Source organism: Hippocampus bargibanti, linkage group LG05 (assembly GCF_051943395.1).
Source record: "Hippocampus bargibanti isolate YZ-2025 linkage group LG05, ASM5194339v1, whole genome shotgun sequence".
Lineage (NCBI taxonomy): Eukaryota > Metazoa > Chordata > Actinopteri > Syngnathiformes > Syngnathidae > Hippocampus > Hippocampus bargibanti.
The window spans coordinates 13,645,957-13,668,061 of record NC_142738.1 but is presented as its reverse complement, the minus strand read 5'-3'; the positions used below and the strand labels follow the sequence as shown (position 1 = coordinate 13,668,061).

General features: G+C 41.3%; 1 protein-coding gene across 12 annotated transcripts in view; it reads right to left on the bottom strand.

Annotated features, from left to right (window-relative positions):
• The window catches only part of shank3a (SH3 and multiple ankyrin repeat domains 3a), a 235,201-nt gene that overhangs the window by 160,867 nt on the left and 52,229 nt on the right, over nt 1–22,105 (bottom strand). For 4 of the 12 annotated variants that reach the window (XM_088996746.1, XM_088996752.1, XM_088996748.1 and 1 more), the window contains exons 1-2: nt 5,121–5,171; nt 4,698–5,008 (exon numbers count right to left, since the gene is read on the bottom strand). In XM_088996746.1, the coding sequence (XP_088852872.1) occupies nt 4,698–4,760 (63 nt within the window). In that variant the 5' untranslated portion in view covers nt 4,761–5,008; nt 5,121–5,171. Of the gene's footprint in view, nt 1–4,697; nt 5,177–22,105 lie in introns of those variants that run through there. The other 8 variants (XM_088996757.1, XM_088996756.1, XM_088996754.1 and 5 more) reach the window with 6 other exon arrangements.

Sequence of the window (22,105 nt, the reverse complement as noted above, 5' to 3'; positions counted from 1 at the left end):
TGAAATGGACAAGAACTTTAAAGTACAAATCACTAAATACATCTAACTGTTTAATTTATTTTTTCATTTGATATTTCCATGACAGCGTTCCATGATGACAGGTGAGGCACTGCCTCACCTGCCTCCACTGACTGCACGTCACTGAGATGCATGCAGCAAGAAAGTACTTGGGCAGACTGTTGATGTCAGATTCTCGCCTCTGTTTTAAGATGAATGGCAGCCCTTAGCAGAATTGGGAAGCTGTCTCTTTTTGGCCCAATTATAGAAATTGAGTTTTTTTGGTGGAGTTGGAAATGAATGAAAAAACATGGACATTAGAAAAAAAAACCACAACCTTGAAAATAATCTGCCTGAAGGTCTGACAGAATGTAATGCTATCCATTGACTAATAAAGGCAAATCCAATCCAATCCAATTGCTTATACACTACAATACATATTGATTTATATTGTGCTTTAACAACAGATGAAGCTGTAACATATCGATTAACATGAACAACAATCATGTACAGGAAATAATACGAACAAAACACAGCCTCTTCTGTTTAGGTTTAAATGTTTGAAAAGATGAGGAACAAGATTCATTCAGTTAGTCTTAATGTTTTTCACTGTTGTTTCATATTCAAGGCCTAACAGAGTTTTCAGACAAACATATTGTATACCTTGTGATATACCGCAACCCAAATAGAACTGTTCATGCATGCATCTATTTTTTTAATCTATACCCTTGTGAGGATAATCAGATCAGATCATTATATGGGGATAATTACAAATCCAAACTAATTCTAACTCTAACGCTGAGCAGGAATTGTATCAATCAATGATAAGATTACTTACATCAAACGTATTACAACAAAATGATTGAGTTCACATAATTGGATTGTCTCAAAGTGACACAAAATTGACGAGGAAACAAAGTAACGATTCACAATGAAAGTAAATTGAAGAAAGACAAGCTAGAATGGGCCCGTGGAGTTGAACAAACATACTAATACACGTGTTTCATCAATAGGATGCATTTAGGGCCACAAGGGGGAAAAAAACAAGCCGACCACAAAAATGCAACAACACAGAATTTTGCCACGAAGTTTGGAGGATTTCAGGCAGATATTTCCAGTCAATATAATACTCCATTAAACTGAATAATCAGGGGGGAAGAGGAATGAGAGAAAAAAATTGATAGTGGCAGACAATTAAAAGTCTTCACTTTATGGATCCGCTATTAATTTCTGCCCTGGGTACACTGAAAAAGGCCATGAACCACAACCTCATTGTCAGAGACTTGCCAATAATGGACAGGTAATGAGATTCCCTTGATGTTTGTTTAGTATTAAAACTATGACAATGGTCTTGATGACAGGAGCAGATATTGGACTGGGCATAAAACAGGGGAGAGAGTGTGTGCTGTCCTACAGGAATGCTGAGGACTGAAGTGCTTCCAGCTTTGATCCCATACTTTAGCCAGCACTTATTGCGATTGAGCGGTCACTGAAGAACCAGAGGGAGGATTAAGCCATTTTAAACTTGAAGCTTAACCCTGCAGGACGTTTCCTCACCTCCTCCTTCTGCTTTTGAAAAGACAAAAGTGCTGCCGGTGTTGTCCTGGCATGTTCCGTATCCTGATATGTGCTTGAAGCGCAGCGGCCTACTTCATAAGCTTACTTCAGGAAAACTTTCCAGCTATAATCAGTCGCTCGGTGCACACAAGTCACTCATAGCTGCTTGAAGAAAGACGTTTCTTTCTTCTGTTTCTTCTTGATAATCTCCCTCCATCCATCCATTTTCCAGACTGATTCATGCTCATTAGGGTCGTGGGGGGTGTTGCAGCCTATCCCAGCTTTTTTTCGGGCACTAGGCGGGGGAAACCCTGAAATGGATGCAAGCCAATCGCAGGGCACACAAAGACAAACATCCACGCTCACACTCACACCTAGGGACAATTTGGAGTGTTCAATCAGCCTGCCATGTATGTTTTTGGAATGTGGGAGGAACCCGGAGGACCCGGAGTTAACCCACGCGGGCCCGAGCAGAACATGCAAATGCCACACACGGAGGCCGGACCGGGTCTTGAACTCACGACCTCTGGTCTGTGAAGCCAGCGTGCTAAATCACTCGACTACTAAACTTGACATGTATACTTCCCTACTGAAGCTGCTGCCCCAGAGACCCGACCCCGGATATATATATATATATACACACACACACGGCCCGGTAGGAGGTCACCGGTTCGCGTCCCGGTCCGGCCTCCCTGTGTGGAGTTTGCATGTTCTCCCCGGACCCGCGTGGGTTTTCTCCGCGTCCTCTGGTTTCCTCCCACACTCCAAAAACATGCAAGACAGGCAGATTGACCACTCCAAATTGTCCCTAGGTGTGAGTGTGAGAGTGACTGTTGTACGTCTTTGTGTGCCCTGCGATTGGCTGGCAACCAATTCGGGGTGTCCCCCGCCTCATGCCCGAAGACAGCTGAGATAGGCTCCAGCAAACCTCACGACCCTAATGAGGAATAAGCGGTATATATATATATATATATATATATATATATATATATATATATATATATATATATATATGCACAGTGCAAAAAGGAACACTTCCCAACCTCTGGAGCCATATACAGCTAATAGACCTCGAACTGACATTATGCGGGATAAAAGTGATCAAAATCTTGAAGCCAAGCAAGCTCCTCAGGACTACCTGTTGCGTGTGCGCGTGCGAGAGAGAGAGAGAGAGAGAGAGAGAGAGAGAGAGAGAGAGAGAGAGAGAGAGAGAGAGAGAGAGAGAGAGAGAGAGAGAGAGAGAGAGAGAGAGAGAGAGAGAGAGAGAGAGAGAGAGAGAGAAGAGAGAGAGAGAGAGAGAGAGAGAGAGAGAGAGAGAGAGAGAGAGAGAGAGAGAGAGAGAGAGAGAGAGAGAGAGAGAGAGAGAGAGAGAGAGAGAGAGAGAGAGAGAGAGAGAGAGAGAGAGAGAGAGAGAGAGAGACCAAAAGAGGAAAAATCGTTTTTTGGTTCACAGACGGCAATTCCACAGCACCTTTAGAGAATTATCTGCTTTCTTTTCAGCTCCAACTGCTTCTCCTTTCATTTCCTGAGCACAAATTTCACAAACGTTGCCCACTGCGGATGGATGATCAACAATAATAAACGCCTGGGATGACCGAATAAATCCAAAGGACATCAAGGCCAAGAATGCATGCAATAATTCTGACACGGTGTAAAAAAAATTCCATCTGCATTTTGCGGCACCATTAGCGGACACGGGTCTCCTGAAGAAACATGAGAGAAAGTGAGTTGAGGACAGACGACAAGAGCCCATTAGAATTAGCAAAAAGTATAATTATAATAAGTGTGTGCGTGTGAGTGCGTGCGTGGGCATGTGTATGTGAGTGTTATTACTCCCTGAATATCACATAATTGTGTACTTTCTAGATGCAGGGTGTTGGGTACTTTGTTGTGTTATCATGGTGCTCATTTGAGCAACTTTCCAAACTCAGTTTATGGACATAGGATTGCTGAAATTCAATACTGGTTTGATGAAATTAATGTGGCTTTCTGTTTATTTTCAGGCATGGCTCTTTCAGCCTTTTTTTCTGTGCCTTGTTTTGACAGACAAAACCATTTAATATCTTGCTGATCCATGAAACACATTTTTTTCAGTTTCCTTTTTCAAAGCCATCCATCCATTTGTGTATTTTTTAACAAAATAGCGCTGTATAATATTGTACACTATGAAAACAGAGAATATCTAGAAAATGTCACGTTTTGCAAGGTGGTGATGGCGGTTGCGGATTCCAAAAAAGCAGGCTGGAGGGAGCAGGAGATTGTGTTTGAGAAATTGTATGAAAATAAAGTCAACAGGAACAAAATCTAAAACATCAAAATCATCTGAACAGAAAAAAACACAAAGTATCAAAAGAAAACCAAGAGTAAAAGTCCGCCATGGTTAAACAAACACAAGCACAGCATACAATGCATACAATTGCATACAAAGCATACAATTGCATACAAAGCATACAATGACCCGACACCGAATGGTCGTGCCGGGAGTCTTTTTAACTGTCACTGAACTTATCCAAAATTGACTCGAAAGATACTGTATGACACAGATGTCAAAGTCAAGGCCCGCGGGCCAAATCCGGCCCGCCACATCATTTTTTTCGGCCCGCGAAAGCAAATCAAACTTGTTAAATTCCATGATGATTGCTAAAATCTGAGCCAAAATTTCATATTTTTGGATGTCAACCACAATAAAAGTCATTATTCTTGACTTCAGATTTGAAAACGAGTTATTCATTAATTTGCTGTGTGCTCTATATGTAATATTTGAAGGGATTTAAACATTCTTATGGGTTCCCCAAATTCATAACGGCCCTCGAGAGGCAACCATAACTACAATGTGGCCCGCGGCAAAAAAATGACACTGACACCCCTGCTGTATGACATGTGTATAGGAAATAAAGGGTTAAGTGGCCAATTGTAAAAGTCAGCTCTAGCCCGTTTAATGAAGAGCTTGATTGATTAGCGGGGCTTTTGGAAACGGAGTAGCGTGGCTAATCCAAGTGAGGAAAAAAAAGTAAAATCTGGTGAACAAAGTGATGAAACAAGGAAGGTACAGTATAGAGAGAAAGTAAGAAAACACCGGTAGATGACTGAAGCAAAAAGTAATCAGAGAGAGGGGAGAGGCCAGTCTCCAGTCTGTCTCCTACCGTCTGTTGCAGGTCTGGGATTCCGATGCGGATCACGACCGTGTTGCCTGTGGGCTCCTCCATGGGTGCAGAGGCGGTGAGTATGAACACCGGAGAGACAGGGACGGGAACGCCGCTGTAACCGTTCCCGGCGCCGACGATGTCCTCTTCCAGGGGACTGCTGCCGCTGTCGGTGCTGGCACCCTGGCTTCCGTTGGCGGTGTGTGCGTAAGAGGAGAGTGCGCGCGGGTGTGTGTGCGTGCACTGCTGCTGCTGCTGATGCTGTTGCTGCTGATCCTGCCGTGGAGGGCTGGCTGGCTCATGTTTGCCGGCTGCCGGACGCAGAGGCATGCTCTGTGTTAAGGACTTGGACTATGTTTCTCTCTTTCTCTCTCTCTCGCTTTCTCTTTCTCCCTCACATTCACAAATAGAAAGACACACAACCTTGTGGCTGATATGCACACGGCACACACACACCTCTTGGAGCATGCAGCTCTCGCCTGGGAAAGACAAAAAAAGAAAAAAGAAGGGAGGGAAGAGCCAGGGAGAGGGTGAAGAGGGGAGACAAAAGAAGGAAGGTGGTGGTGGGGGGGACAGACAGATCAGAAGTGCACAAGCATCCAGAACAAGTCCAACTCGACACATCGCCGTAGCCTCTGGCAATGTTTTTCTTTTTCCACAAGTGGGCAGCATTTTAATTTGTTTTAATGTTAGTGCTTTGTTCTAGCTTCAGCTGTTGTAAAAGCCCTCTATAAACCAATATGTATGTAAGGCATTGTATTTTGGAGAGCCACCCTCATTTCAAGCTCATATAACTCCAGACCCCTATAATTTAGGAAGTAACTATTTGTTTCTGATTAAAGGTTTCGTACACTGCATATAATGTTTATGTCGTCCTAAAACTCAATATTCTGTGGGTCCTGGAATTCGAGTGACAATGAGAAAATCCCTGGCACTGGAATAGACACATTTTTGCACGTTTGGCATTGAATGAGTTAAATTTACCCCTCCCACACGTTATATGTAAACTTGTCGTATCCCATACTTAGATTTCACGTTCACAATTTTCCAAATAAGACCCCACTGTTGAGGGGTTCAGTTTGCGTCTTTTTTTTAACATTTCTAATTGACCCTACATTTATAAAAAGTAATAGAAAAAAGGCACAAAAGTAATTCAGGACTCATAATTTAAAGAAACCAAATCCAAATTGGCTCCAGAAGATGCTGTTGTGTGTGTGTGCGTGTGTGTGTGTGTGTGTGTGTGTGTGTGTGTGTGTGTGTGTGTGTGTGTGTGTGTGTGTGTGTGTGTGTGTGTGTGTGTGTGTGTGTGTGTGTGTGTGTGTGTGTGTGTGTGTGTGTGTGTGTGTGTGTGTGTGTGATTGGCAAAGAGAGAAGAGGCATTGATCACCATCCGTCAATCACATACTTTTTCAACATTTTCCCTATTCCACATAATTTTTACAAATTGGTCACCGATCGATAGCAGCATTACTCATCAAATTTAAGCAATTAGAAACATGCCACTTTAATAATAACATACACATTGAAATACTGTAGATGAGCTGATGGAAATCAAATGCATGGGAAAAAGGGAAAGCTATACAAATTGAGTTATTTATGGTAGATTTTCATGGTAGATTTTCATCGGAAATGGTATTAGTCTGCTATTGGTGTCACAAGGCCATTGCAATAATTTGTACTCTGGAAATGCCACCAAAAAGTGTACGCCGTAGGTTTGCCTTCGATTGCGTTAAGCAGAAGTGTTCCTCAACTGTGTGACCGTAGTCGGACATGAGAAAAGATCAGCGACTGTGCCGGGTGTTTGTACGGTTCAGTACTGGGTATGATGTGATCGTCATGCTCAGCTTTATCTATCTGGTAAACAAACACTGACAACAATCACCAACAATCCTAAATGTCCAATTTTGAAGTGTTTGAGTGTTTAAGGTCTTTATTACCTCTGCCAAGGAAGTTGTGATTTTAATTGGCATTCGTTTGCAAAATTCCAGCGGCAGCGCCGAAAATAAATGGAACTAAAATACTCTTTGAATTATGGCATTTTTTTAGATTAGAACTGGAAATATCTTCATGAAATAAAATCACTTTGTTTCATAAAGACAACAACATTCTTAATTATTAAGACGCCAATGGGAACACTCACGAGAAGAGATCAGGACATGAATTCAGTGTTGTGTAAAATGAATACTTTAAGGCTTGACGATTACTTGAAACATTGCAAGTTGAATAAGTGAGCTACTGATGGGAGGAAAATGGGCCATAAAACATTTCTGGCAGATTCTTGAATTATTTAGTCTGATCTTAAGTCAGTGCCGCGCTTCAAAGTATTTGCAGACAGTGTCGCTGCTCACGCTGACCCTGCAGCCTCGGGACGAGTATGTTCCGATTGGGTGGAAGTTTAAATATGCTTGTCAACAGCGGAGTGATGCGACCGCTGCCACAGAGCGTAATGTGCTTGGACATACATGGAGAACACGAGAGCACAGAAAAGATGGCTGAGATCTGTAAACTGTAAATTAAAAAAAAAACCACATTGACATAAATGACTGGAAGAGTACGATATTAAAAATTGAACATAACGGCATGTAAGAAAGTGCACAGTTTGTGTAAGAAACCACACAGCTTGCATGCAAAGCCACAACTTTTTTTCCAGCATGACCGTACTATTTTAGAGAAACAGGTTGTAGCTGACTAAACGGAAAATTGTGAGGTGTAGCAGTCACAGTTTCTGCATATTTTCACACAAGCCCCAAAAAATTCCCGTCAAGAGTTTGCCAGCCGTTAAAAAGTATGGCCTCTCATTGATCGTGTTAACTTTGTTTACATTTCCAGGTTAGCCAGCAAGGTTACCATTAACGATACCAGACCTGTTGGAATGTACTATTGTTATGGATGGTGTTCTGAGGACGCAACCGCATATAATGTCTTTTTTCCTATGAAAACATCACACATATAAAGTATGGTAAAGAAAGGTAAGATCGTTAACCAAGCCCTTAATTCCTGATTATTAAAATTGTTTTTAGAATTTACACAACCACAAATGTTTTTAGTCAGTTGCCCATGTCAAGAAATGTCTTTGCCTCTAATTTGAAAAACAGTGTCACACCAAGTGTCTTTTTTTGTGACTTTGCAGCTACGGGCATTTTTTTTTATTTGTCACAAATGACGGACGAACTACACAGAAACACTCCCATGTAAAAAAAAACAAAAGATTGTTGGATACTATCAGTGCTCTAGAAATCACTACATAAACATTCTCTTACTGAAGCCACATGATCGCAGTCATTCGCATCGCCACCAGAAAAATCCACATGAACTCCACCTCCATGCCAGGGTGTGAAAACAACAGCAAAGTAGCAATAACTACAGTATCTGGAATTCTCCACGTTATTTTGGGACTCAAATGTACAATACAATTTCTCCAAATGCCATGTTACTGCCGAGATTCACTCTCAGTCGTCGTCATGGCAATGCAACGCCATACTCTCAGTGGCACATCCCACAGTTGGGTAGGGAGGGGTGAGCCATGCTTTATCTGCATGAAAGAGAGCACGACAGCTTCTAAAACTGGCTGCTTTGAACAGGACTCCTTGGAGATCGTCATTGCATCTATCATTCTTTATCCTTGAGTATTTTCATCAATACCCCAAATTTTAATTTGTCACTTTTAAACAGTTGAAAAAAATGAATAATATGAGTTTTGCTTTGTAATTGGGGTTCTGGTACCAGAAACTACCCCTCAAGAAAATATTTGAGAGAGAGAGACAGATGAAGAGATAGAGAGATAAAGAGATAAAGAGATGAAGAGATGAAGAGATGAAGAGATGAAGAGATAAATGTCCGAAGTATGGAAGGGTTTAGAACAGAGGTATCAAACTCATTCTTTGCCGCGGGTCACATTGTAGTTAAGGTTTCCTTTCAAGGGCCATTATGAATTTGGGGAAATCATGAGAATGGTTCATCTCCTCCATATATTACATACAGAATGCGCAACAAATTAATGAATAATGTGTTTTAAAATTTGAAGTCAAGAATAATGAATGTTATCTTGGGTTACATCTTTTCTGCTTTTCCCTTCAGGGGTCGCCACAGTGAATCAGTGTCCTCCATCTAACCCTGTTTTGTGCATCCTCTTTTTTTACACCAGCTACCTTCATGTCTACTTTGACAACATCCATAAACATCCTCTTCGGCCTTCCTCTCGGTCTCCTGCCAGGCAGTTCAAGGCTCAGCATTCTTCTCCCAATATATTGACTCTCTCTCTCTTCTTGACATGTCCAAAACATCTCAGTCTGACCTCTCGGACTTTCTCTCCAAAATCTCTACTATGAGTTGTGCCTCTGATATACTCATTCCTGATCCTATCCAACCTGGTCACTCCCAAAGAAAACCTCAACATCTTCATCCCTGCTACCTCCACCTCTGCTTCCTGTCTTTTCTTCAGTAGCACTGTCTTCAGTCCAAACATTATAGCTGGTCTCACCACAGTTTTATACATCTTTCCTTTCACCCTTGCTGAAACTATCTATCACACATCACAACTTGCCATTTTCCTCCAGCCGTTCCAGCCTGCCTGGACACGCTTCTTCACCTCTTTTATCATTGTTTACATATGACAATTTGAAATTTAGATTCGGACTTTGGCAAGCATCATGCCATTTGACATGGTTGATTTGCTTTCGCTGGCCTGCCACAAATGATGTGGCAGGCCAGATTTGGCCCCCGGGCCTTGACTTTGACACCAGTAGTTTAGAATGTTTTCCAGAGTTCAGATGGTGCTCACTGACTTGTGTTAACGTTCAATCAATCCGGTACAATCCAAAATGAATCAATACACCGGTAACAACGACCTGTGGACGCTTGCCCTCTCGTCTGGGAAAAGTTATTGTGATAGTAGCTCCCATCCAGTTGTTTATCAGTGTTGCTGAAGGTCAACCACAAAAAAGTGACATTTCCCATTCAAATTTACTTGAATTTGAATATGATGAATGTGTCTTATTATCTCCTTTACAAAGGAAAATACGATTATTCCCATAGAAAATGAAAGCTGGTTTTCATTGCAATATAGAGAGATTAGAATACAGTAAAGTCTCGTTATATCGATATTCAAGGGAGTCCGAAAAAATATCGATATAACCGGGACTATCGATATATCCGACCCTGTTTGCATGTAATTTTCTCCGTGCGTGCATAGAAATAGTATCGATATAACCGGGACTATCGATATATCCGATATCGATATAACGAGACTTTACTGTATATCAGCAATCATGTGCACTGAGCTGAATGTAGATGAAGAACAGAGAATGACAGATAGCTCTTTCTGGAAAAGACCCTGACATAAAGTTTTCATTTTTTTTAAGTAAATCTTTGATCATTGTTTCAGTTTCTGATAACCAGCAATATCTTGGATGTCGGCTGGTTTGCCTCAGGTCAGCAGTAGCGTCTCACATTCCGTCACCCTACCTCTTATTAAAGGATGGATATCATATTTCACCCATGTGCAATTCCAGGTACAGTTAAAATACCACCAAAAGTTACCCTGTCTGAGGTAAAACTGAAACGTGTGTTCTGTGTTTATACACAAATTTCCCCATTGTGGGACGAATAAAGGTATTCTGATTCTGATTCTGAATGTGATGAAATGGAAACACGCGTTCTGTGCAAGGACACAATAATATCATGATTCCATTCAATAATTTATCAATTATGGATGCAGATCCAATGCCTAATTACTCCAGCTGGGAAATTAAGTAAGTGAAGAGTTAAATCACAATCTCCCATGCCTGAGCGAGCAGTAGCACTTCACCTTCCATTAGTTCGCTTATTCAGCGCACCTTCATTTTACCCCGTCTTTTACACCCCAGTACAGCTAAAACAAAGTGAATAGTTAAGATGCATGCAAAGCCGCAATAGCGTGGATCCAGGTCACCGCATTCCAGAGAGTCAGAGTCACAACTTCTGAGGTTCAGGTGGAGGAGAAAGGCTTCTTGAGGCAGGACGTGTCAGTCCCTCATGGGTCACCAACCACACAGCTTGAAAAGCAGGAGTAAATGTGATAACTCATAACAATGTGCTTCATGCTTCTTCACACCGTGTTAAGCAAATGTCATGTCTATTCACCAAATCTTCAGGGGCACTTTTTTTTCTAACACTTCTGCATGGGATTTTTTTTTTGTGCTGCATCCCATTGAGGGTGAACTTCGTAATTGATTGGACAGGCAGGGAGGCAATAAACATCAAAAGACAATGTGGCTATTACAAGTGTTCTTTTGTCTCATCTCATCTCATTTTCCGTACCGCTTATTCCTCATTAGGGTCGCGGGGGTTGCTGGAGCCTATCTCAGCTGTCTTCGGGTACGAGGCGGGGGACACCCTGAATTGGTTGCCAGCCAATCGCAGGGCACACAAAGACATATAACAGTCACTCTCACACTCACACCTAGGGACAATTTGGAGTGGTCAATCTGCCTGTCATGCATGTTTTTGGAGTGTGGGAGGAAACCGGAGGACCCGGAGAAAACCCACGCGGGTCCGGGGAGAACATGCCGGACCGGGACGCGAACCGGCGACCTCTGCACTGTGAAGCCGGTGTGCTAACCACTCGGTTACCGGGGCGCCCTGATTGTCGTAAAATTTGATTGTATGGCTCCACAGATGAGCTCAGTTTGAAATATTCAACAGCTTCAAACTTGACAAATGGTACATTTTGGCTAAAATGGAATGAATGTTTAGACCTCGACTCATTCTATTCGGTTGTCCAGAGGGGTACAACATAATCAAGCACTGAATGTCGAGGATAAACTGCACGTCCAATTTATCAAGATTTTAACAGTCATGGCCCAATTTAATACTTTATTAAAAGATGTCCTTGTCAAATGAAGAATTACAGTATAATGCTGAGTCTTTAATAAAATCATGAAAAATCAAGTTATTGTCTCCGCTATAAGACACTGAAGACATATCCACTCAATGCAGGAAATCACAGCGTGCTGAACAATCAACAGCAGTTCATTTCACAACTTTCTCATAGGTGAATAACACACAAGACCCTCGTGGCTGGAATATACAGTATCTCAATGGCTCCCAAGGTGTGTGTCCACCAGTGAGCACAAAAGAAAAATCATCCGGCTGTCACACACACACACACACGCACGCACACACACACACACACACACACACACACACACACACACACACACACACACACACACACACACACACACACACACACACACACACACACACACACACACACACACGCACGCACGCACACACACACACACACACACACACTCAAAAAGTAAACAATTGGTGCCAACATTAGCCACATATGCCCCCCACAAACCTTCCCTTTCGCAATCATTCGGGCACATGCACACACCGCAGATGGAAAATTAGCCCTGCGCTAAAAGCTTTTGAAATCAATACTCTGCAGTCACTGAAGCTCTGTCCCAAAGCCACATTTTCAGGTCCTCATCAGGCTATGACACGGCATGCGGTCCTCTGTCTCACACACACACACACACACACACACACACACACACACACACACACACACACACACACACACACACGCGCGCACACACACACACACACACACACACACACACACACACACACACACACACACACACACGCACACACACACACACACACACCCACGAATAGCATGTGTGAAGCTACCATGGAGCAAACGCAAGCAAAACAAAAGGGCCAAACACATCTACAAGTGTGAAAAAAATAAGTGGTTCATGATTAAATTGTAATTACATTCCTGCCGTGTGTGTGTGTATGCGAGTATGCGTGAAAGGTGTGAATGTACAAGCTATTGATCTACTGCTTCGCAGCTGGCTCTTTGATGCAGAATTACTATTAATAATCAATGGGTCTCTCAGGAGAGACATTAATAAACCTGCCAGCCAATAAAAACGGGGTTCAGACATACCGAATATGAGGTTGAATTCTAGCACTTTTTCCCTATCTTCCGATCAAAGTCAGATCATCCTTATTATTGCATGTCTTTGAAAAATTATTTTAAGTGATTGTCCTTTGGTGTAGAGGCAGCGATGATCTGCATGAGAAATGGTCAGTCAACAATCCTGTTCAAAATGGATGACAAATTAATTTGGTTAGTAGAGATATGTTGTGTTATTTGTGTGTGGTGCATTGTGTTGGTCGATACCAACAGAAGTGATTAAATAAATGATTGAAAAGCATTCAACAAAACCAACTTGTTTATTTTGTCTCGTCAGTTGACGTTCTATTTTCATAGACCACAGTCTCCACTTGACTGCGACAGCCCTCATTTCACCATCATCAATACTAGTCTTAATTGGTCTTTGTCAGCACGGCTCGCTCTGACTCCATAAATCAGGGGTCTCAAACTCAATTTACCCGGGGGCCGCTGGAGGCAGAGTCTGGGTGAGGCTGGGCCGCATCAGGATTTCCACAAGAAAAGCACAGATAAAACATTCAAATGTTCTCAAAATCATTATTTTTAAAGCACAAAAAAATAATTAAATGAATAAATGGAAAAATGAATAAAATAATTAATTAACCAGTAATAAATAAATAAAATAATTATAATGATCATAAGGCAGATACAGACGACTGAAAAAAAACACTTTAAATCTATGATGTTATTAAACATCATATTATTAAAAAAGGCATATACATGGCAGAAAGATCCGGATAGCTAACGCAGTTCTTTTTCTCTAATCGTATCGGATAACGACAGTTATCCGAATTTCTCAAGTGCCGGGTAAACGCACTTACTGTTAAGTTTCAGTTTCACTCGCGACGTGCCTATAATGAGTAAGAACAAACACACAGCAGCTCTCTGAGCGCGATCGGCCAGAATGGACATGGCTACTGAGACGGCACAGGCCGGATCATAAATCACAGCGCCTTCTTCATTTCTTCGCTGAGAGCAGTGGAGGACTATAGGAGCTGAGAGGAGTCTGCGATTTCACGGCTTCTCCTCCGCCCAGCTGACTGGAGAAATGAATATATGAGTGAGTGAAGCACTGGACAGCCTGACCGATGTGCCACCCTTCAGAGCCTTTTAACCCACGGTGGTTTGTTCAGCTCCACACACAAGTTTCATTGAATCATTTCATATGAATCATGCGGGCCGCACTAACATTAATCTTTCATATCAAGGCGGGCCGCAAAATATTCTTTCGGGGGCCGCAGTTGGCACGTGGGCCGCGAGTTTGAGACCCCTGCCATAAGTTGTCTTCCCCATCCATCAGATAATAGAAGATGATTCAACAAGAATGTCCCACACAATCTCCTGAAGAATCCCCCGGAGGGCTCTCAGAGCCACAGAAATGATGTGAAATTAATTAGGTAAAAAGATAAATCATCATAAAATCGTGGATCAAATTGAAATCGTGGATCAAATATGCATGAAAATGAGGTTTATCAATCACAACAAAGAACAAGAACGCCAGACTCCGGTGGAGAATTTCAGACTTCCAGTCATTACGTCTCGTTCCAATTACAAGTTTCGGTGCTATGATATGCAAATTTACCGGTGTGTAAATATTTTACAATGCTTGCTCTGTTCCTGCCTAAAAAACAGCACCCGGTGTTCCATCTTCATGTTTGCATCCATGCAAAATTGAAGAAATTAATTACTGCCATTTTCAGCATGGAGGATTGCCGTGCTAATGAGAGGGACAGTAAGAATAACTTTTGTACTCTAATTAGCAAAGCAAACAGAGTAGAAGAAGGTAATCTTGTCATTATCACATATAATAATAATAATAATAATAATAATAATAATAATAATAATAATAATAATAATAATAATAATAATAATATTTATAAATAGTAATAATAATATTAGGGCGGCCCGGTAGTCGAGTGGTTAGCACACCGGCTTCACAGTGCAGAGGTCGCCGGTTCGCGTCCCGGTCCGGCCTCCCTGTGTGGAGTTCGCATGTTCTCCCCGGTCCCGCATGGGTTTTCTCCGGGTCCTCCCACACTCCAAAAACATGCATGGCAGGCAGATTGACCACTCCAAATTGTCCCTAGGTGTGAGTGTGAGAGTGACTGTTGTACGTCTTTGTGTGCCCTGCGATTGGCTGGCAACCAATTCAGGGTGTCCCCCGCCTCGTGCCCGAAGACAGCTGAGATAGGCTCCAGCAACCCCCGCGACCCTAATGAGGAATAAGCGGTACGGAAAATGAGATGAGATGAATAATAATAATACATTTTATTTATAAGCGCCTTTCACGTCAAGATTTGCTCCTTTGGTACCTCTTAAATGGTGACATAAACTTCTGCTATAAATCTCCTGGCATTTCAGGATTATTGATTGGTCATTTTTGCAAGGGGAACATAATGCTGGTGTCATTGGAGTATCGCAAAGTTTTATCAATGCACGACGTGCATTTAGGACCTGGGCCTTCAGTCGGGGTGTACTGGACTGAATGTATACATACCTTTATAACACAGTCACAGAAACCATCAATAGATTAGATTAGATCAGATCAGATTAGATTAGTTTTTATTAGGCTCACAGTGGATAAATGTACATTTCACCGCAGCAAAATTATGAAAGGAAAAGGAAAGGAAAAGAAGAAGTAGAAAAACACCATACAACAATACCGTTAGTAAATGCAAAATAAAAGTATACGAATATGCCAGACATGGAGCAGTTGAAAATCTATATGTAAGAGCATGACAAAAATGAATTAAGGATCATATTCCACAGAGGTGCTGAGATCATTTGAATTAAGTAATCTGTGCAGATTACCGAAGACATGTTTTAACAGTAGATCTTGTCTTGTGACGATCAACCAATCAGAAAATAGAAGAATGCAGATATCATGGCGGCGCAGCTCTCTGGCCTTGTGAGGAATATATTGAAGTCTGACTGGTTTAAGAAACAATCCTGTGTTAAATTAGAGGGGCTCAAACAACTGATGCTGATAAACCCGAGGTTAGATTGCCATGGCAACACCAGAATGCTGAAATCCTATTGGATAAAAATCATACAACATCCCCATGCACATTACAGAAGAAGAGTCAAGTAAAAGACTAGAATTTGAAGAGAATAGATTGTTGAACATATTTTATCTTAACTCATTCACTGCCATTCACGAACTTATTCGGGAATTGAAAATATGAAGTTGAGCGCAATTCCTGAATTCGTTCTGTTTTTGTTTTTTCATACCGATAAAGCGCTGGCCATGATTTATGGGAATGTTTCTTTCTTTTATACAAGGGGGCAGCATTTCCCTTTTTTCTGTGTTAATTGTTGTTTGTTCAAGCTTCAGATGTTGTACTGTATAAAGCTATAAAATATATGTATGTAATGCATTGTAGTATTTTGGACAGCCGCCCATATTTCAAGCTCATGTACTGTAACTCCAGAACTATATAATTTAGGAATTAACTATTTTTTTTGAGGAAAGAAGAAAGTGTCATGTTTCTGATACTGTACTGAATGTTTCTGTAGTCCTAAAACTCAATATTTTGTGGGTCCTCGAATTCAAGCGACAATGACCAAAACCTTGCACTGGAGTGGACACATTTTTGTGACATGTCTGGCAGTGAATAAGTTAAGTTTTTAACGTGACATAATGTCTTTATTTCCAACTTACAATCTCCCCAAATATGTTAACAATGTGTTTAAAAAGTGCTTTATATTCAAATTTGGAACATATCCTCCACATTTATACTATTAGTGTGAAAAAACTTCAAATGACTTAAGTGAGACGACATTCCAGGTGAGGCCTCTCACGCATTTGGACTGACATCAATAAAAACTGGATTTGAATGTGAGGAAATGTGCTTAAGTGCCATTCGGGCAACGTTAGTTGTGTCTGAATGGCCGCTAATTAGAGACAGTGACCGCAAGCGTATGCCGGTTTAAAAAATAAATATATATGTAATAATAAAAATAAATAAGCAACAGCTGGTAACACCTGAAAAGGTCAGGATGTTTTCAGCGTGTATTCTGAAACACCAGTGAAATAATTGTTGCCACCGTTTGGAGCAGCGTGCTTGTAGAAAGACCAGATGGTGTTCATGTAAATGACAGGCACTCACTACATAAGCTACCTTTAGAGGTTTCAGTGTCTGTATATTTAGGCATAGGAATGCATCTTGGAATCAATGTGTGACTTGTGAATATGTTTTAATCAAGGCTGTACAAACTAAAGCTTGGGGACATTTCACCCCCAAAATCAACTGTGTCATGCTGCCGCTCACCCGCGACCCGATCAGGATAAAAGTAATAGAAAATGGAAGGGCGGATGAACAAAATAGTTGGAGACAGAAATGAAAAATTTCACCAAAAATAAAAAAGTGATCCATCTGGACCCTTGCACCAAATAGTGCATCTACAATATTCTTCCTGTCATTTTTGTCTTTTTATGTCTTCTCAGATAGATCCCCTCCCATCGTAACTCGTTGTGAGATGCAGTAATTACAGTGCGGCAGAGACAGAAAGCAAAGCAGCGTATCGAAAAATGGACAGAGGAGGGGAGAGGTTCAGGGGGGTTTAGGAGGTGGTGGTCAACAAGGGCAAAAAACACGTCTTCCTGTGTCAACTATTGGGCCGCACTATATCACAGAGCTATCGTTTGTGCATTTGTGAGAACAGAAATACAAGAATGTATCAGACAATGATGCTATTTGGTCAGCATCTGTCACTTATGAGCAGAGGTAGCAGTCACACTCTGGACTGAAGTAGAAGTAGGGTGTAAAAAAAAAAAAAAAAAAGTCTGGTCAAGGAGTAGAAATACCGATTCCACTCCCGCACTTGAGTAAATGTAGGATTCACATATTTGATAACTGTAGATTTCTCTGTCTCTCCATCTCTCCTTCCCCCCTCCCCATCCCACCTCCCCCTCTCTCTCTCACTCACTCTCTCTCTCTCACATACACACACACACTATATTGCCAATTACGCCATTATGGTCACGGTGGCATACAGCTCAAAGCAGATGATGCTTTATGATGTTTGAAGAAAGTACCCCCTTTCAAAATAACTTCTTTTCAATTGACTATCAAATATGCCTCGGAGAGACTATGGTGACATGGACTAAGTGGATGAATATGGTGACATGGTCTCTTCTTTTCCTTTCGGCTTTTCCCTTCAAGGGGTCGCCACAGCAAATCAGTGGCCTCCATCTTTAGAGGTTTGATCCGCATGTTTGTTTTGGCCAAGCTTTTACGCCGGATGCCCTTCCTGACACAACTCTCTGTATTTATCCGGGCTTGGGACCGGCACAAGAAGACATATGTCCCTTTGTGGCTACAGAACAAGCAACTCGCTCAGTAAGAGGCTCCCAAACACAAAATGGTAATCGGCACAGATTCCTGTACAATAATGGGGAGAAATTTGACAATGACGATGTTATTTTATAAGTTAAAAAAAACATACCGGTCTTCAGATTTGTATAGTGATCATTTTGCCACAGTTTGATCATGTTTGCATTGTTTATTAAGTATGAAGCAGTTATATTCTTTCTTTTCTTACCTTAAAGGGAGTGCTGCCTATTTTAAAATGTTTCATAAAGCCTGATTTAAAAGCACAGCAGGTTTTGGACTTTTTATTTGGACGTGAACGGGTTTCACTAACGCTGCTCCAAACGTTTATGATGGGCTTTGTTTGAACCTTCATTGGTATTGGAGAAAGAAAGAAAAAAACAAGTTTGAGTTCACAACACAAGTGAACAATAATGAAGGTGGTTGTGTCGAATAACATGGCTAGTAGTAATAATAATAATAATAATAATAATAATAATAATACATTACACGGAACACAATTGATGAGGAACTAGGTAAAATGATCGCAGAGAAAGCACTGCAACTTCACTCGGATATCGTCAAGAGGCAACCTGGAAGTTTGTCATTCATTGTGATTTCAAGGCGAGCCACGGATGGTTCGAGAACTTTAAGTGTCGTACAAGGATTTATAGTGTAATTCGTCATGGTGAGGCAGCCAGTTCTGACGATAAAGCTGCCAAAGCGAACAAGTAAGTAATCATTCCTCAAGATGGTGGAAGAAGAAGGCTACGTTCCAAGTGTTTAATGCTGATGAAACCAGCCACTCCATTCCATCAAGCCATCAACGACCATCACAAAAATTACTTTATTATATAGTACAGTTTATTTCTTTAATTACAATACCATAACACAAACTTCTTTTCAATTGACTATCAAATATGCCTCGGAGAGACAATGGTGACATGGACTAAGTGGATGAATATGGTGACATGGTCTAAGAGGCCAAATGACAAGAGGAGTCGTGGGTGCCTACGAGAGCCGCGGGGGTGTGGTACACTGTCACATTTCATGGCCGCTGACATTATAAAGGAAACGGCACTTGCACCAATGGAGCAGAAATATATTTACTCAGGGACACAAAGCTCTTAGAAATGTAATTTTCATTTACGCATATGCGACCACTGCAGCCACATCTTGTCATTCATCCGGTGTTGTGATTGTACGCAAAGGTGACCACTTCTCAAAATGATCATTAAATTTCAACACAATGCCGTGCCTACATTAAATGTTAATGGCCAAAGGCTTTGCACTTTAACATCTAGCATACACAAACTGGGGCTCATTTGGGAAAATTCCCTGGTAGGTGTTAATGGTTTAACAGCAAAATTGATGACTTCCTGTATAATATTAAGCATGCCTCATTCAGCTTTTTTTCATGGAAACTACCATGATAAAAATGTGCACCCATTATCGTACCATCCAAGGAGCTCGCGTGAGGGGCTTTTTCCCTCACATGCTGCAATTGAATAGAAAAACTGATGACATGCCTCTGTCAGATGTCGTAGATGAAAAAGGGGGATACCTGATTCCAAGTGAGGCTTATTTGAAATCGCAATTAGGAGTATGATGCAAAAACAAGTAACTCCATAGCACCATTTTTTGCTTTATACAGTTAGTGAATATGAATATTGGTAGATGGTCTAAATTCATCTCATTATGTCGCTGAACATCAACACAATTGATTTAAAATTAAACAACGGTAAGATTAACTGTATACTTTCATCTTTAATATGAGGGTATTTCCATTAAAATCAGATTAACTGTGTAGCAATGAAAACAGTTTGTATCAATTCCCTCACCTTTTGAAAAATGAAAAAGAAACAGTCAAACTCACAATCACACCAAATTTTCACTCTCCAATACTTGCAGTCAAATTACAGCCTGAAGTCTGGATTGCATAGAAAACATCTCCATCACCAGATGCTGCATTTTATCCTTGGTGATGTGTTACCAGGGATCAACAGCTACTGTCTTCGGTTCCTGCTTGTTGTGGCCTGGAGCATTTTCCCTTGACTCTGTCTGCAGTCAAAAGCAAGCTTAATCAGATTCAGAGTCGTGTCAAGTGATTTGAGATTTTGTGATTTTAGCAAACATTCGACTTACTGCTTGAAAAAAAAGATTTTTCTCACTTTATATTCCGCGTCATTGACCACCTGCACGGTGATGAGACATCTTCTAAAGTTGAGCAGATAATCCGTTTGCTCGGAACGATTCAGAATTGATCCAACTTATTCAGTCAACACATGAACAAAGTGAACCAGTCCTACTGACAGCCACAAATGCTCATCAACTTGAGCATCATTCACCTGATTTGAATGTAGATACATCCATTAAACCTTTTGTGGTGGAGTTGATATCTAAAAAGATCAGAATTGTGTTGATGCCACCGTGTTTATGTACCAGACTGCATTTTATACATTTTGGTCGAACAACTCTCGAAGTATGCTACTCATACTACAAGAGGGAAGCAGGGCTCCTTCGAGTGGCACATGACCTCCTGTCAAAGTACTGTTTCCAAACGTCTTCGGCCAGCAGGCAGTGTATACCCTGAACTGTTATTCGTTACTCTGTGTTTACATTTTACAACTGCTGTTTTTAATACATCAGTGATATAGCAAAACGCATATTCATTAAAATACACCTGTGTGCAGTATTTGAAAGTCAGAACAACAACCTCTGGAGAATATGAATGTGGCACAGCTTTACAGCGACAATTACAAAAAAACATGGTCCAGAGTGATGTATAAGGTGCCTTTGTGTGTACATTTGCATGCAAGCCCAAGTGAATGCCTGAGTATGTACATGCATCGCATTTGAAATTGCCCTCCTTCAGCCTAAGAGCCAGCAGAGGAAAATCTGATTTCCCTCTCAAGAGAAATATATGCTACAAAGGTCTATGGGAAAAAGTGGACGAGCAGATAAAAGTGACTGTGTAATGAGAGAGAGAGAAAGCAAAACGCGGTTCATTCTGAAAGGCAGGTAGCTTCAAATGAAGCCTGAGTAAAAGCACCTCACAGTGGAGTCCAAGCAGACACTGAGCCAGATGTTCACGCAAGATCAAATGAGGGCAACATTTTTGCGAAAAATAAACAATAAACATTGGACAGACCAACCCTAAAAACCAGGCTAGTATATAAGCATCAAAGTCAAATTCACACAACATGACTGCCAGGTGCATTGTTAGCAACGACAGCAAATGTGACAGCAACAAGGTATCGTGGTGATCGAACACTTCCGTTGATTCACCTTGAACTCATTTCACAAATACAATGGAACCTCGGTTTTCGAACGACTCACAGTTCGAACAAATCGGAGTCCGAATTAAATATTAGAGAAATTCTTGCTTCAAAGTTCGAACAACAATCGGATTTCGAACGCCGGTACGACGCGCGAGTGCGTACGCGAGGGTGGGATGCTGAGCGGTGTACAGGTGTATTGCTCTCTTCGTGACCAACTGTTGTCGCTTGCGGACGTGCTGCGTTTTGCTCTCATGTTTAATATAGGTGTACGAAGAGTTTTAGCCCCTAATCATGCCTCCAAAGAAAGTAAGTGCTGCTACAAGTGAAAAAAGAAAAGTAGTGCGTACAACTATTGCATTTAAGAAATAAATAATAGCAAAATATGAAGGTGTGCGGGTGTCTGATCTGGCTAGGGCAGGGGTGCTCACACTTTTTTCGGCATGGGAGTATCTTTTGAAATGACCAAGTCAAAATGATCTACTCAATGAGAAATATAGTGAAGATGATTGCAATTTATGTTGATGTATATCCGCATATGTTGCACAACACAATATCAATTGTCAATGTCAATTGTTTGCCATTACCTGAGTCCACTCAGATAACTGACAGACGAGACAACCGCAGTTGAAAATGTCATCGTGAAAAAAAGTCATCCTCTCATTCCGTATGAAAGTGATACGTTTTTTCTTCTTACTTGGTCCAGCTCTTCCACTTTTTTATACTCTATTTTACGTTTAAGGGGAAAAACCGAGTGAAAAATTAGGATGTAACTAACGACATCCTTGTTCACTTTGCAACAAAGGGGCGTTGTTTGAGCTCGCAGTGAGTCTCTCAATGAGATGTCATTTGATTGCTTCCCCG